Source organism: Equus asinus, chromosome 3 (assembly GCF_041296235.1).
Source record: "Equus asinus isolate D_3611 breed Donkey chromosome 3, EquAss-T2T_v2, whole genome shotgun sequence".
Lineage (NCBI taxonomy): Eukaryota > Metazoa > Chordata > Mammalia > Perissodactyla > Equidae > Equus > Equus asinus.
The window spans coordinates 60639497-60654724 of NC_091792.1; the positions used below are offsets into that span (position 1 = coordinate 60639497).

General features: G+C 50.0%; 2 protein-coding genes across 8 annotated transcripts in view; one reads left to right on the forward strand and one right to left on the reverse strand.

Annotated features, from left to right (window-relative positions):
- Positions 1–8826, forward strand: part of CTSB (cathepsin B) — a 50500-nt gene extending 41674 nt beyond the window's left edge. For all 6 annotated transcript variants that reach the window (XM_070505082.1, XM_044766936.2, XM_070505079.1 and 3 more), the window contains 9 exons: positions 1422–1572; positions 1856–1941; positions 2712–2826; positions 3710–3828; positions 4656–4741; positions 5052–5198; positions 5749–5865; positions 7238–7366; positions 7853–8826. In XM_070505082.1, the coding sequence (XP_070361183.1) occupies positions 1447–1572; positions 1856–1941; positions 2712–2826; positions 3710–3828; positions 4656–4741; positions 5052–5198; positions 5749–5865; positions 7238–7366; positions 7853–7950 (1023 nt within the window). In that variant the 5' untranslated portion in view covers positions 1422–1446 and the 3' untranslated portion in view covers positions 7951–8826. The remainder of the gene's footprint in view (positions 1–1421; positions 1573–1855; positions 1942–2711; positions 2827–3709; positions 3829–4655; positions 4742–5051; positions 5199–5748; positions 5866–7237; positions 7367–7852) is intronic.
- Positions 8827–9641: 815 nt separating this feature from the next.
- Positions 9642–15228, reverse strand: part of FDFT1 (farnesyl-diphosphate farnesyltransferase 1) — a 37993-nt gene continuing 32406 nt past the window's right edge. For both annotated transcript variants that reach the window (XM_014827842.3, XM_070505077.1), the window contains one exon: positions 9642–13478. In XM_014827842.3, coding sequence (XP_014683328.1) covers positions 13257–13478 — 222 coding nt within the window. In that variant the 3' untranslated portion in view covers positions 9642–13256. The remainder of the gene's footprint in view (positions 13479–15228) is intronic.

Sequence of the window (15228 nt, forward strand, 5' to 3'; positions counted from 1 at the left end):
ACCCGTGTCTTGTTTTCATCAGAGCAGCTCGCCTCAGAGGCCAAGCTGGAACTTTACAGTCTCCTGACTTGCAGTCCGAGATCTAAGGCCCATGGTTGTGATGTGATGGTTTTCGTCTCGGAGGCACCGTCTCTGAAAACAGAAGCAGAGCCCTTGGCTGACTGGAAAAACCAGAGGGAATCCCAGGGGACTTGTGCCACTGGCCAGACCAGCTCTGCTTCCCTGGCTCTCCCGAGACTGGCACACGCCGAGCTTGGGTTGGCTGGTGTTTTGCTTGTTTTGTATCCAAAATGTGGCCTGTGGGCTTTGTTTTCTCCTGGATTTTTCTCATCCCGTTGGTCCTCCACTTGACGTAATCACACAGACTTTTTATGCTTTCAGAGCACTAAGGTGGGAAGAGTCTCAAACTTGGTTCCTCAAATCCATGGAAAGGCAGTTTGGCAGAAGTGGAGAGGGCACTGGACTCCATTTAGCCTGGAGATCTAGGTTTATTTGTTCATTTGGGATGGGCTTGTTGATACTGCTTGTTGCCTGGGCCCTGGGGTTGACAGACAGCAGGTCAGCCCTGGCGCCGTCCTCGCAGCTCACAAGATGGTGGAGGCCACAAACCATCCAATAAACAGTACTGTCTGAGAGTGTGAGCCCTGCCCTAGCTCTGAGCGACAGCCCTGGAGACCCAAGCAACACGTGTCACTGGCCCGAAGTGGCTTGGGGCCCTCCCTCACTGCAGGCCGCATAGCCCCTCTACTTTCTCTCTCCTGGCTCCCAGCCACCTGGAGGAGAAGCACACACCATCTGTTTCAGGCCATTTGGGCTGCTACAGCAGAATACCACAGACTCGGAGGTTTCTAAACACGTCGATTTCTCATGGTTTTGAAGGCTGGAAGTCCAGGGCGTCAGCATGGTCAGCCGAGGGCCCTCGTCCAGCTCACAGACTTCTCACTGTGTCCTCACATGGTGGATGGGATGAGGGATCTTTCTGGGCCTCTTTTATAAGGGCCCTAATTCCGCATATGTGGGCTCCACTCTCATGACCTAGTCACTCCCCAGATGCCCCACTCCCTATACGTCACATGGGAGGTCAGGATTTCAACGTGAATTTGGTGGTGGGGGTGCATAAACATAGTCTGTAGCGCAGTCCTGGGTGCTACGGGCACAGGTTGGGGCTTTGAGATGAGGCCTGGGAGCCCACAGGCACCACAGATACTTGAGGGCTCTCTGCTGCCACGCCCAGGCTTCACAGAAGAGGGACCTGAGGAACAGAAGGGGCAAATGGCAGAGCCAGGATGAGAACCTGGGTCTTTCGACCACTGGGTTGTTCCTGGCCCCAGAACCGTGCTGCCTGAGATAGCGCTCTTGTGTGTGTTAGACACTTGAACTGAGTGAAGGAGGAGTATGCTGATGTCTTGTGTTCTTTCTAGGTGAATCTAGGATCCAGCTTCCAAAATGTGGCAGCTCTTGGCCGCCCTCAGCTGTCTGGTGGTGCTGACCAATGCCCGGAGCAGGCCGTATTTCCAGCCGCTGTCAGATGAGCTGGTCAATTATGTTAACAAACGTAACACTACGTGGAAGGTGAGCTGTGGGGGCTGCTTCCTGCATGTGTCCCCTCCGAGGATTGAGCTCTGCACTCTGGTTCCTGAGGGAGGTGGCTGCAGCTGTTTGCATGTCTGAATTTTGGGGAATGCAAACATCCGGTCTAGGGCAGTGCCCCAGCCCCCTTGCTCTGCTGAGTTGGATGGGACCCCTCATCTTGTCAGGCCTTGCACCTGGGCAGTGTGCACACTCACATCCGCCCCCTCGCTGGAAACAACCCCTCTGTTGGTGGGTGACTGCTGTGGGCGGGGCTGTCTTCCAGGCCGGACACAACTTCCACAATGTGGACCTGAGCTATGTGAAGAGGCTGTGTGGCACCTTCCTGGGTGGGCCCAAGCTGCCCCAGAGGTGAGTGCGTGCTCCCCGGGGAGGATGCACTGCTGTACCTGAACGGCTGCCATATGAGCGGCAGTGTTTGGGAGAGTGGGAAGGACGCAAGAGAGAGGCCTCCCTGGTGTCCGTAGGTCTCAGTTCCCCTAGAGCTACAGGGACTCTACTCGAGGTCCAGGGCTCAGCCCCAAATGCCAGAAGTTCCCTGTTGTGCTTCTCCGGGTGTCTCCAAGCCCCTGTGGGGAAGGCCCTGGGGCTGGGTCTCCACAGTATGGATGGGCCCGATTTTGAATAATTTAAGGAAAAGCTAAAGAATAGCCATATGATCTGCCATTAGTGTTTTATTTTTCTAGAAAACTTGGCAGTGGACATTCTCATATGGCTATTACTCTTATAGGAAGCGTTAGAAAAATCTCGCAATGAGGGTGAGATAGTTAAGTTATGGGACATCACACAGTGGTGAAGACAGTAAAAATGGTGCAAGGAACCTGGGCAGATGTTTGTGATTGGGGGTGGGGTGGAGGAAGCAAGAAACACAATTATCTGGACCCTATGGTTAAGACTCTTGAAGAGTATCCATGAAATATTTCTAGAAAGAAGCATATGGAATGATAAGTTGTGTTGAGCAGTAGAATCAGGTTTTCTTTTATAAAATTTCAAGGGGACATCCCTGCACATGTCCTCATCCCTCACTCCCTTTCTAGGTCCCAAGTCAGCTGGCCTTCACAAGGATTGGGGTGGGTTGAGTGGTCAGATGTGAGCTTGTAATAGAGACCTTCCTTATCCAGAGTTTGGTTTGCTGAGGACGTGGTTCTGCCTGAAAACTTTGATGCCCGGGAACAGTGGCCAAACTGCCCGACCATCAAGGAGATCAGAGACCAGGGTTCCTGTGGCTCCTGCTGGGTGAGCCCTGCTGGCGGGAGGGGCTGGAGCAAAGCGGGAGGAGGTGGGATGGGAGTGACCGGGGAGAAGGTGTTGGACCAACTGTGAATAGGCAAGTCACATAAACTTCCTGACTCTCACTCTCCACGAATGTAAAAATCATAAAGATCCTAAAATCATGAGTTCTTGCAAGGATTGGGTGGAAGAATGGACGTGTGAAGCACCCTGTGCAGGGCACAGCCTGTGTGTGGGTTGTGAAGCTGTTTATTTCTCTGTTTGACACACTGTCCTGGTCCATCAGCCAATACCATGACTTTTGACCCCTGCTCTGCTTCTTGAAGCCTCCCATCCGTATCTGTACTCAGTGAACTGTCTTGTTTTTTTAACTGTGGTAAAATACACATAATCTAAGTTTAACCATCTTAATCATTTTGAAGTGCACTGCTCAGTGGCGTTATTCACACTGTTGTGCAGCCATCACCACCGTCCATCCACAGAGCTCTTTATCCTCTTGTACAACTGAAACTCTCCCCATGAAACACTAACCCCCTGCTTCCTCCCCTCGCCCCTGACAGCCACCTTTCACTTCCTGTCTCTGACTTTGACTAGTCTGGGGACCTCATATAAGTGAAATCAGACAGTATTTGTCCTTTGTGTGAGCTCTGTCTTTATATTGAAATCCAAAACCACGTGTTTCAGAAATGAACCAAGTGCCCAGGTAGAGGCTTAGGGGTGGGGACTGGTTTCTTGCTTCAGAGCTGAGCTTGAGCACCAGAACCCTCACCTGATATCTGGAGAAACTAGCCACCAAGAAGGTCTGAGGTGCCTGCTGTGATCCTCCAAGGTGGTCGCTGGAGGGGCCCGCAGTCCCGGAGTGGGGCTCACCTGGGTGATGTTCCTACAGGCATTTGGGGCTGTGGAAGCCATTTCTGACCGGATCTGCATCCGCACCAATGGGCATGTCAGCGTGGAAGTGTCTGCTGAGGACATGCTCACCTGCTGTGGTGACCAGTGTGGGGACGGGTGAGTCAGAGCTAGCACCTCCCACTGTGGGAGCCTGGTTCCCGGGAATGGCGCCAAGAGACTCTAGGCCGAGGCCGCCTCAGGTGGCCCATGACTGTGAGGGCTCCCTGGGAGTGGGAGTGGTACTCCTTGAGGGTGGAGGGTGGTCCTTTGCTGAGACAGCGTGGGAACCTGGGGAGTCTGTAAGCAGGCCCTAGTGTGGCTTCTGCTTTCTGGGAGGTACCTGAAACCAGGCTGGGCCCACAGAGCTGGGTGTGGGTGGTGTGTTCTGGGCCACACAGATGGTCTCAGAATATGGGGTTAAATTTCTGGTCACAGGTCTGGTTTTTATCATCCTTCTTCCCTTTTTCACTCAAGGAAATGTAATAGCCTCTGGGCCTGTTTCCTCGTCTGTAATTAAGGATGATGGGTCCCCAAATTGGTCACACAGCACTAAACTCCTCCCTCAGGTGCCTGCCCTCCACCAGCTCTGGCCTTGGTTCTGCAACAGTGGTTCTCAGCCGGGGCTGCAGGTCAGAAATACCTGGGAGTTAAAAAAAAAAAAAAAGGTGTGCGTGGGCCTCGTCCCACACCACTTAAATCAGAATCCCTGGCATGGGTGTTTTTTGTAAGTACCCCAGGGCGTTCTAACGTGCTGCCTGATTGAGAATCCCTGTTCTAGAAAAGGCACAGCCTAGTTTGGTGTAGGCATGACTATGAGAGTCCTTCTGTCTTCTGGAGAATCTTAGTGGCAAGGCTGGGAACCTGGGGCGTTGGGCACCAGGCAGCGGTGTGGGAGCAGCTAGAACTTCTCTCATAATGAATTTGACGAATGGCTCTTTTCTTAGCTGTAATGGGGGCTTTCCTGCTGAAGCTTGGAACTTTTGGACAAAACAGGGCCTGGTTTCCGGTGGCCTCTATGACTCCCATGTAGGTGAGTGTCTGCCCTAAGCCCCTCTCTGGCCAGATGGATTTTATAAGCAGTGAATAATGATGGTCTCATTTTCCATTACAAAGTGAAGGTCGAGGGTTGAGGGGAGGAGTGCTGGGCTGAAAAATAGGGTAGACAGACACGCCAGTCCTCTCTGTGGCAGAATTAGTAGCAGGCGCAAGAGCAGCGTCAATGCTGCAGACGTCAGGGTAACTATGATCCCACTAGCCGTTGCCCCACTTCTTCTCTCTGGCCTCAAAGGGCCTCTGTAGGGGCCGTTGGCTGACACCCTCCTTTCTACTTGACCCCCTAGGTTGCAGACCCTACTCCATTCCTCCTTGTGAGCACCATGTGAACGGCTCCCGGCCCCCATGCACGGGGGAGGGAGGGGACACTCCCAAGTGCAGCAAGATCTGCGAGCCCGGCTACAGCCCCTCCTACAAAGAAGACAAACACTACGGTAAGCTGGGGCCCGGGCCACCCAGCGTGCTGGCCAGACCTGCTGACTCCCTTCCCAGGCCAGAGGAAGGGAGAGGCCAGGGCAGTAAGACCTCAGAGTCAGGAAGACAGGATGGAAAAGGGAGGGTCATCGATGCCTCTCTTGCCGGAGGGAACAGCGCACACTGCATTTTCTGCATGTCTCCACCCTGAATTCAGCTTTAGGAATGGTGTCTTAGAGTCACAGACGCTTAGAGCTGGAAGGGACCAAACCCCTCATTTTATGTAGGAGTAATCAGACCCCAGAATCCTTTTGGGTACCACTCTGCCCTTCTTCCAGAGTCTCATGCTCACTGCCCCCTCTCACCACACAGCCCCCTTCTCCCACTTCTGAGCTTTCAGATCCAACTCAGTTATTCCTGCCTCTGGGAAATCTTCCCTGACTGCCCGGGCTGGGCAAGTCCCCTAAACGCACAGTCTTCACCTGGTGACTCCCCATAAATCAGTGAATAATTGGCTGATGGAGATGCGGGAGGCACAGCTCACCCCCGCTTGGCTGGTTCATTTGCCAGGATGCAGTTCTTACAGCGTCTCTAGCAGCGAGAAGGAGATCATGGCAGAGATCTTCAAAAACGGCCCAGTGGAGGCGGCCTTCACTGTGTATTCAGACTTCCTGCAGTACAAGTCTGGTGTGTATTGACTCCCTGATGGCAGCGCGGGGGAGGGCGTCCGGGTTCCAGGGGACCAACAGGACTTGATCGGGGGAGGAAAGCAGGGCCTTCAGGAGTAGGACTATGTCAGGCGTCCCCTTGCCCTGCTCTCATTCTTTGCAGGCCACTCAGCAGCTGGCTCCTGGCACTCATAATTGCTGCTCTCGGCGGCTTCCCACCTGCTCTGCCCTCTTGCTCGCATTTGATCTTCTGTACATGCTATTGCAGATATCCTCCCCAGAGTTTTTCTATATGGCCAATTTCTACTTAGCGCGTAAAGGCCAGCTCAAATATCTCCTTCGGAAAGCCTGTCTTCACCTCCATGGAACCACTGGCTCCCACCTCTGTCCACCTCCCTTGCTTTATTGGTGTATTCGCATTGTGACTATAGGTTTGATGTGTCTGGGCCGAGTGACCCTTTTTATTGACCTTTGTTTTGGCAAAGTCCCAGCAACATGCCTACCACCGAGAGGATGAGTCAACAAGAAGCACCTTGCTGTGTGCAATGCTGTGGGGATTCAACCCGGGGAACTGGATGGTCCTGGCCCGAGAGCTGTCTTAGAAATTCCCTATTCCAGATGGGGAGTCAGTGCTGACCGCTTCTGTCTCATTTACCTTCTGCTGGATTGAAAACCCCAAAGCTCTCAACTCATAAAACAAGGGCTGGACACAGGGAGACGACTCCTGCAAGAAAAAAATGCCATAAAGCACACAGCTTTTAACATAGTCCCCACCCATATTAAAAAGGATGCATTTCCAGTTTGACAGTGATTCTCCAGTGAAGGGATAGCCGGGTGGCCCCTCTCTGAGCACCTCAGCTAATATCTTTCTCCACTGATCAGCACTGGCTGTCGCCAGCCCAACCTCTCTCCTACTTCGCCTCTCCAGCGTGTACCCCAGACAGAGCAGCAATTTAAAACTCCTTCAGCCACAAATCCCTTTTGACAGATAAATCCTTATGTGGAGCCCCAATATGAAAAACAGATAATTAGTATTTTAACATTGTTTCTTAAATTAGAATTTATAACTTTAGTTTTAAAGGCAACCAAGAAGCACATTTTGTTGGACTCCATTTTAATATTCACTTAAATGTTTGTGTTGGGCTTTCAAAAATATATTTAAATGATTTCTGAGTGCTGTGGGAACCCCTAGAGCCTTCTGATAGAACACCAGGGTTCGGATAGAACCCTGTTTGAAAACAACAGGGCTCACCCTTTTCTTGTGGCAGGCCTGCTGGGCCTCCTGGACCCCATTTGTCCTGGCTCTGGGGGTAGCCAGCTGAGTTAGAGGGATGCTGTGGGAGAAGGGGCGGCGGCCTGGTCTCCGTCTGAACAGGTTTTTCCTTTCTCAGGAGTGTACCAACACGTTGCTGGAGATATGATGGGCGGCCATGCTGTCCGCATCCTGGGCTGGGGAGTGGAGAATGGCACCCCCTACTGGCTGGTTGGCAACTCCTGGAACACTGACTGGGGTGACAATGGTGAGTGGCGGCTCCCTTCCTGCTCAGAATAGGGTGTTGTGAGCTAGGTCGCAGTGGTCATCTTGTCCTCTGCTCCGCCTGGCTGCACAGCTCCAAATCCTAGGCTTCTAGGGCTTAGCTGTGACTGTCTGGGTGCCTTTGAGCTGGAGTTTCCTTTTGCCACAAGGGCAGTCTCTGATCCCAAGAGAAGGTGGCATGGGCCAGGACACAACTTCAAATTGCTGTGCCTGCCACAGTCCCCATCGCACCAGCTGCAGCAACGGTGACGTGGGCTCGAATGAAGTGGTGTCCAGAGGCCTCATGATATGGAGCTGGGCCGCTGGGCAAACAGTTTAAGCCCACAGAGCACCCTGGTGCTGGCTTGGTGACTGCTTTGGGGCTGGCTTGGTAGCTTCTGCTCCTAGGTCTTCAGGGATGAGTCTGAATATGTTGGCAAGGGTCAAAACCCAAAGCACACTCTAAAGGCACCCTGCTTTTACTTTCCAGGCTTCTTTAAAATCCTCAGAGGCCAGGATCACTGTGGAATTGAATCGGAAATCGTGGCTGGAATCCCATGCACTGATCAGTACTGGAAGAGGATCTAATCTGCGGTGGGCCTGTCGGCCAGCCCAGGGCTGTTTTCCCCTAAATAGAGCCAGTTGGGCTATGGGCAGGGGGGCATGTCTTTTATTTTCAGATAAGATACAAGCACTTTTAGACAGGACCTGAAGGACTGGATTGGGCCAAACCTTGTGTCTACCATCAGAGCTGTCTTCCAAGGAGACACGTCCAAGGCCTGGCTCCCTCCCAGCCCGCTCAGCGGGCTGTTGTCACAGTGCACACACTCAGACCACATAAGCCCTGCGGCCAGCAGAGCAAGTCCTTCCCCTTAGACTAGTGCTGTGTGTAGGGCCTGCTGCTCCAGCTCCGCTGCAGCCAGCTCCTCGGCCTTCCCCATCCATGCATCCCCAGGCAGCAAGACAGAGACATAAAGGGTTAGTAGGTTTTCCAAAGAGACAGAAAGTGAAATTACTAACAAGAGAAATTCCCATGCATCGGTGGTAGGTCTAAACAAGCAGCTTTCCAGATTTGGAATCGGTTGAGAAGAGAAATAGTGGGGCGGGCAGCTCTTTGGAGAAAGCCACGTTCTCCTAGGGCCCCTGCAACTACTGAGCTTTGCCCTGTTGCTAACCATCTCTAGTCTTGTCCTTGGCATGATTCTTTTGTAATAGAAGTTTTATTTTTTGTGCACCTCAGCTGATCATGTGAATGAGAGTCTGATCATTGGAAGAGCCGTGCTAGTTTCACAGATGGGCTCCTTAAATTAAAACTGGGTGGTTATGATTGGGCTGATCTGACCTCTGATACCACAGTGAAACTAGTGTGGGAGAAACCAGCTTTTACTGTTTAAAAATCACTGCTTTACTCTGTTAATTTACAAGGAAAGGAATGACTGTGCCAATAAAAGTGTTCTCCTTCAATGTGAGTCTGTGTTCTGGTGGGATCGCAAAGATCATTTGTCACTGTAGACTTGTAGCTGCTGTCTATCCTTATCCCCCAGAAAGAAGCACGTTCTCGTGGATCTGGGTGCCCTTGAAACTCTAACCACTAACCAGGATCTCTCGCCTCAATTGGGTGGAACAAGATAAATACCTAATTTTAACTTCCTCCTGCCCCAGCCATACTTTTGAACCATGGCTTCTGTCTCTTCGTAGTCCCCTGTCATTCTCATCAACCCTTCTCTGTGAATCCATCCCCCAGACTGCCCCAAGCCTTGATAAGCTCTGCTGCTGCTTAATTTAAGGAGCTAAGAACGTAGTCATACTCGATCTTTTACCAACCACAAACCAGCAGTGACCTGTCTGAGGGTTCATGTGGGCACGGTGTATTGGTGATGTCCCGTTTCCCTGGTGCCCTCCAACACTGGAGTGAGTTGGAGGCAGGGCCTGTGTGCTGTATTTTAAGAGTCCCTGTGACTCTTCAATTTACATTGCTGGTTAAGAACTATACCTTGGCATAGTCCTAGTTAAGAATCAGCAATGAAGTATACTAGTTCTTGAGGGAACTAGAAGAATTGGTACCCATAACACTGGCCTGTCAACACCTCAATTATTTCCCTTCCCCAACCAACAGTTGGACTATCTCCAAAAGCTTGGAAAGTGACTTCTGATTTGACTCAGAAGTTAGGAATCAGAAGCTACCTCAGATAAGCTCTTAAACACCTGGTGAACACTGTAGGAAAATTGGTGAAACATCATAGCACTTGTGAAGTGCTTAACAAGGGTGACCAAAGCCACAAATTTGTAATCACTTTATTCTTACAATTCCAGTTAGAATACATTCATAACTTCAGTGAAGTTCTGGGATATTTCTACCCACTCCCAAACTGAGTTGAATAATTCCATTTCAATACTGCTTTCCCCCATCGTCACCATGTGCCCACCTGCAACTCCATCATCACCCCAGCAGAGATGTGCTAAATGAAGGACCAAAATGAATTTAGGGGTATCTTCACACTTGGCTTAAGGAGTCTTTGTTAGAAAACAACAAAATAAAAGGGATTTTATGATTGGGATCGATGTCAGCACTTTAATAAAGCTCAAATTACCCCATCAGTCATCACCTCGTCACGTCAGTTCAATTCCCTAGGTGATAAGTTTTCCTTGGGTGCCTGTCCAAACAAGATGACAAGTGACAGTGCCTTTTCATTCTTTACCTGGAGAAGGGCATATTTTTAGACATTTCAGATTTAGACGTTTGAGCAAAGATAGGTAGTTGAAGCTTTTCCACTCTTTAATATGCATCAGATAACTATTCACAGAGCCTGGCTACTGGAAGTGGTCCACAGACCAGCAGCACTGCCATCACCTCAGAGCTTGTGAGAAATGCGTAATTTGGGGCCAGACCTCTGCATCGGCATTTGTACTGTAACAAGACTCCAGGTGATTCATATGTTCACTAAAGTGAAGGATTGAAGGATAATTCTTTAAATAAAGCCGTGGTTCTCCAACTGCTCTCCTGACCAGCAGCATTTGTTATCACCTGAGAGCTCGTTAAAAGAACCACAAGTTTGGCACCAGGTGATTTCACTCATGTGAAATATAAACAAGTACTTGGACAAGGAAAACAGTTCAGTGGTTACCAGGAGAAGGGGGGTGGGGGATGGGCACAGGGGGTGAAGGGGAGCACTTATGTGGTGACAGACAAGAAATAATATACAACTGAAATCTCACAGTGATGTAAACTATTATGAACTCAATAAAAAAAAAAAAACGAAAAACACCACAAGTTTGGGGGCACCTCCCCGGACCTACTGAGAAAGTCTATGGTCCTAGCAATCTGGGACCGTCAGGCACTAATGATACACACTAAAATTTGAGAACCACAGCCTTAGAGCTCTGCTTCCAGAACTGCTAATAACCTAGAATGCTTATTAACAAATGGGCAGCCATCTTTCCTCCTCCCCTAGTCACACACCCCCTCCAGCCAGAGAAATGGCTCAGTAGACAGAAGAACGGGGCTTCCAGGCAGTTGCTCCGAGAACTTTACCAAAAGGAGGTGTGCGTGTGTGCAGGTTTAGCTAGAGCTCTAGAAGCTCCCAAAACCTAGAGCTCAGGCTCCTGCTCCCATCTGTTGTAACTGAGTCATTTAAAGCCCTACATTCAGAGGGGTCAGCTGCTCCTCTGAGGAAAACTTAAAATATTCCACTGTAAGTAGGAATCAAGTAGACTGTATGCCGGCAACGCTATACATTTAATTACCTTCAAAATGGAGTAGAGGGTGGGGTTGCCAGATTTAGCAAATGAAAATCCAGGATGCCCCATTAGACTTGAATTTTGGATAAAGTAATTTTTTATTATAAATATGTCCCATGCTATATTTGAGACATCATTATACTGAAAAAGCACTTTATCTGAAATTCAAGTCCAGCTGGGCCTCCTGTATTTTACCCGGCAATTTTAGCCGAGAAACATATTTATGAGGGAAACAGTCTTCCAAAGAGCTTAGCAGAGGGCATGAGAGCTAAGACCTTTGCACAAGCCGGTGATAGTGAAAATTACATAGCTTTCTGGCTGTGAGGGACCTAAGAGATCACCTAGACCACACGGAAGCTTGGAAGGTCCCACAGGCCACGACTGAGCCAGGAGAGAGGCTTTCAGTTCGTCCACCGCAGATCAAGGCTCCTTCTGCCAGGGTGTCTTGTGCCCTACGTGAACTTTAGCAGAACTGACCTTAGATTTCAACATACACATTTTCAACAATCTTCCTGGGAATCTCCAATCAAGTTTTGATGGTTAAATTGCCTGGGAAATTACTGTTGAGTCTGGCTTACAGTGGCATGTGGCAAGTTACTCTGGCTTCAGCGTGGCGCCAAGTTTGTCCGGGGCGGAACCTCAAAGGAACCGATTAACTGAAGCCTCCATTGACGGAGGCTAAGCCAGCTGCGTCAGACAGCAGCAGTGGTCACAGGAGGACAATCAGTGAGGGTGTGTGCAACAATGTCAATCCAACATTATTGCTAGAAAAAACCTCAAATCCAATGATTAAGTCCCTGTACACAAAGGACTGTAGCCAAGGAACAGACTATAAATGATATATACTGAGAGCATTAACGGCTTCTGGAAAGTTACTTCAACGCCCTACAACACTGATTCTCAGCCTAAGGGGCTTTTGCAAACGCACCCCTAGCGAGGGGCCATGTCATCCCTATCCGAGGCGAGAATCTCAGTGAGTCACTGGGGGAGAGGACACCACAGACTTTGGCTGTGCTGGGGTAAAGAGGGAGATGAGCCCTGCTAGGAGAATTAGGCGAAGCAGCATTCAGCTTTTAAACCGATCACTGGAGAACATCTTTTACCTTTCTCGAGACTTCGGTGTATAAACTGGTAATTTAAAAAAAGGAAAAGCTGAAAAACAACTCTGAATGCAATAAAATTTCAGAACGCAGCTAAGAGAACGAGCCAAAAGTCGAGTAGGCTGGCAGAGTGGATGCAGGTCACAAGGTGGGGCAGTGAGGCCGTGTGGCCACTCGCTCCGTTTCCAGCAGGCACAGGCGCATGGGGCAGGGTAGCTGTGCCCCTCAGTATTGTTCTGGCTTGCTTCGTGGTGGCAGCAGACAGTCAGCCATCCATCAGTCACTAACTCCATTCTTGAGTTCCACGCATGCCATGCCCATCCAGGCTTTCAAGTGAAGTGCCCTTGACAAATGCAGAATAATTCAATTCTTTATTATAAAAATCTTCTCAAAAACATCAGCCTTAACTGGAGACCAATTTTCTATAGTGGGGCCAGAGGCAATCCTGCTGTTTCTTTCTGAAAGCTAAACTCCCTTTAAACGAGGAAATAACACCAGAACACCCAGAAGTTAATTCCCAGCCTTCATGTGCAGAAGACAGTCTGCATTTCTTAGGAACATGGGTGGGAATATTACCTAGAACTATGAACATTCATATCTACTACATCCAAATCAACTGAAGAAAAAAGGACGAGAAAAATAGGAATAGAACAGAAAGAAAATTCACTTCATTTTCTATTAGGAGAGGTATTCAAAGGTTGCTTCAAATGAAATACATTTAATTATAATTGTAGCCAGGATTCACACTAAAGAAGACCTCTCAGCAGTCCCATATGCAACCATTTCCCCAAGCCCGCGGCAACGAGTGCTCTGCCATCAGCCCCTGCGCGAGCTGCCACCACCCACAAGCATCCCCAGGTAGCTGAGGATGAGACATCCTTCCCTTTTATTCTCATCTTCTTCTCAACTGCATGTCAGTTTCGAAAGGTCCAAGCCCACAGAGTTCTTTTAGGGATTAAAGCAGGAGGGAAACAAAGGAGGGGAAGCCAATATCCATCCATGAAGAAAAGGTCAATCCATGTCATGGTGAACTTCAGCCCCCAGCCTGGTTCCACGTCAGTGTTCTCCGGTCTGAACATAGTCTTCTGTGACCTGGGACAGGGTGCTCAGGTACTGCCAGCTCAGGGCAGCCAAGAGCATGACAAATGACAGGTAGATGGGGGAATAGTGGCTTCGAGAGATCAGCTGACAATTGGGAAGATTCTGTGTCCTGATCGTGGAGATGATCTGCCTTGTTTTACCAGAAGATGGGTCTGAGTTGGGGATTCTATGATAAATCTGTTGGAGAAAGAGGAAAAAATAGTCAGTGCCACTTATTGAGTCCTGGGAAATTTACAAACATCCTCCGTGTTTCCTTCTTACGACAATCCTAAGCAGGGAGGTATCTTATGCCCATTACCAATGAGGAAACTCAGGTTCAGAGAGCACGAAAGTAATAACCCAAAGCCACTCCATCAAGGAGGCCCGATGTCACTGCAGGCCTGTGTAATCCTGAAGCCCATCCTCGGGAGCAAGCAGGGAGGCCTGAGCACGTGTGGCACCTGGGGAGCTACCCAGGTTCTCAGTGACTGTCGCATCCCCGACACCTCACAAGGCCAGGCGCACACAGGCACCTGGTAATGTCAGCACAGTTTGATTAGCTTGAAGCAGAGTAACATGGAGAAGGGAAATAATATTGGAAAGACTGGGCAAACGCAGCTCAGGGAATCGAGATCGAATCTGTGGTACAGGCAACAGGGGAGAGGAAGGCAGGCAAGAGCAGAAGCAGGGCCCCTAAAAGTCATCCTAGAGTCCTCGCTCCTCCACACCTCCTCCCCCTCTCCACAAACCTCCCAGTCCCCCTCCTCATGCCTATCATTACTGCCTCTGGTGAGGCCCTCAGTGCCTCTCCTCCGAGCTACACCAGCCTCCAAACTGAACTCCTGCCTCTATGCTTGAACCCTTAAATCCACTCATCTGTTCTCCACACTGTCCCCAAAGAGATGGAAAACCACTGCTTGACAACTTCATTGGCTCCCTAGCCCCTGCCAAGTAAGGTCTGAGCTCCTGAATGTGAGGCACAAGGCCGCCCATGATCGGGCCCACCACTGCTCTCCAGCCTCCCTTGCTGCTGCCCACCACCCTCTGCACGCTTCTGTTCCTTTCTTCACTCACACCATTCCCTCTGCTGGAATGCTCCTCCCACAGCCCTTCACCTGGCTAACTCTTACCTATGGCCCAAGTTTCAACATAGGTATTGTATCTTCTAGAAAACCTGCCTTACAGCCCCAGGTCGGGCCAAGCGCTGCTCTCCTGTCCATCCTCCTTCCTTATCACTTACACTGAAATTATCTATTTGTATTTGTCTCTCTAACTAGACTGTAAGCCTCACAGGCACCATGTCTTACTCAGCCAGCTCTCTCCAGCCTGGCCCTGCGTCTGCCACACAGCGGGCCTCCGTAAATGTCTACTGACCCAAACTGACCAATCAGTAAGAGGTGATACGGTGGGAGGTGACAATGGTCCAAGCCGAGAGGAAGCAGGAGGATGAGGAGGACAGAGCAGGCATTAAAAACACACTTCCCCCCCCCCAAATTCTCATTTATAATAGGTATTTTTTCCACAAACATATATTCTTTTTTTTTTTTTTTAAAGATTTTATTTTTTTTCCTCTTTCTCCCCAAAGCCTCCCGGTACACAGTTGTATAATCTTCGTTGTAGGTCCTTCTAGTTGTGGCATGTGGGACGCTGCCTCAGCGTGGTTTGATGAGCAGTGCCATGTCCATGCCCAGGATTTGAACCAACGAAACACTGGGCTGCCTGCAGCGGAGCACGCGAACTTAACCACTCGGCCACGGGGCCAGCCCCCACAAACATATATTCTTGCCACCCTTCCTCCTCCCTGAAAAAAGCCCAGCTACAATTTCATATAACAAGGAAACGAAAGACTGTGCCTCCAGGAATGAGCTAACGATCCCGAATATCTAACAGTCTGCTGCAAAGGACAGCGACAGGGAGAAAAACAGAGCCGGGATGAAACCACAGTTTC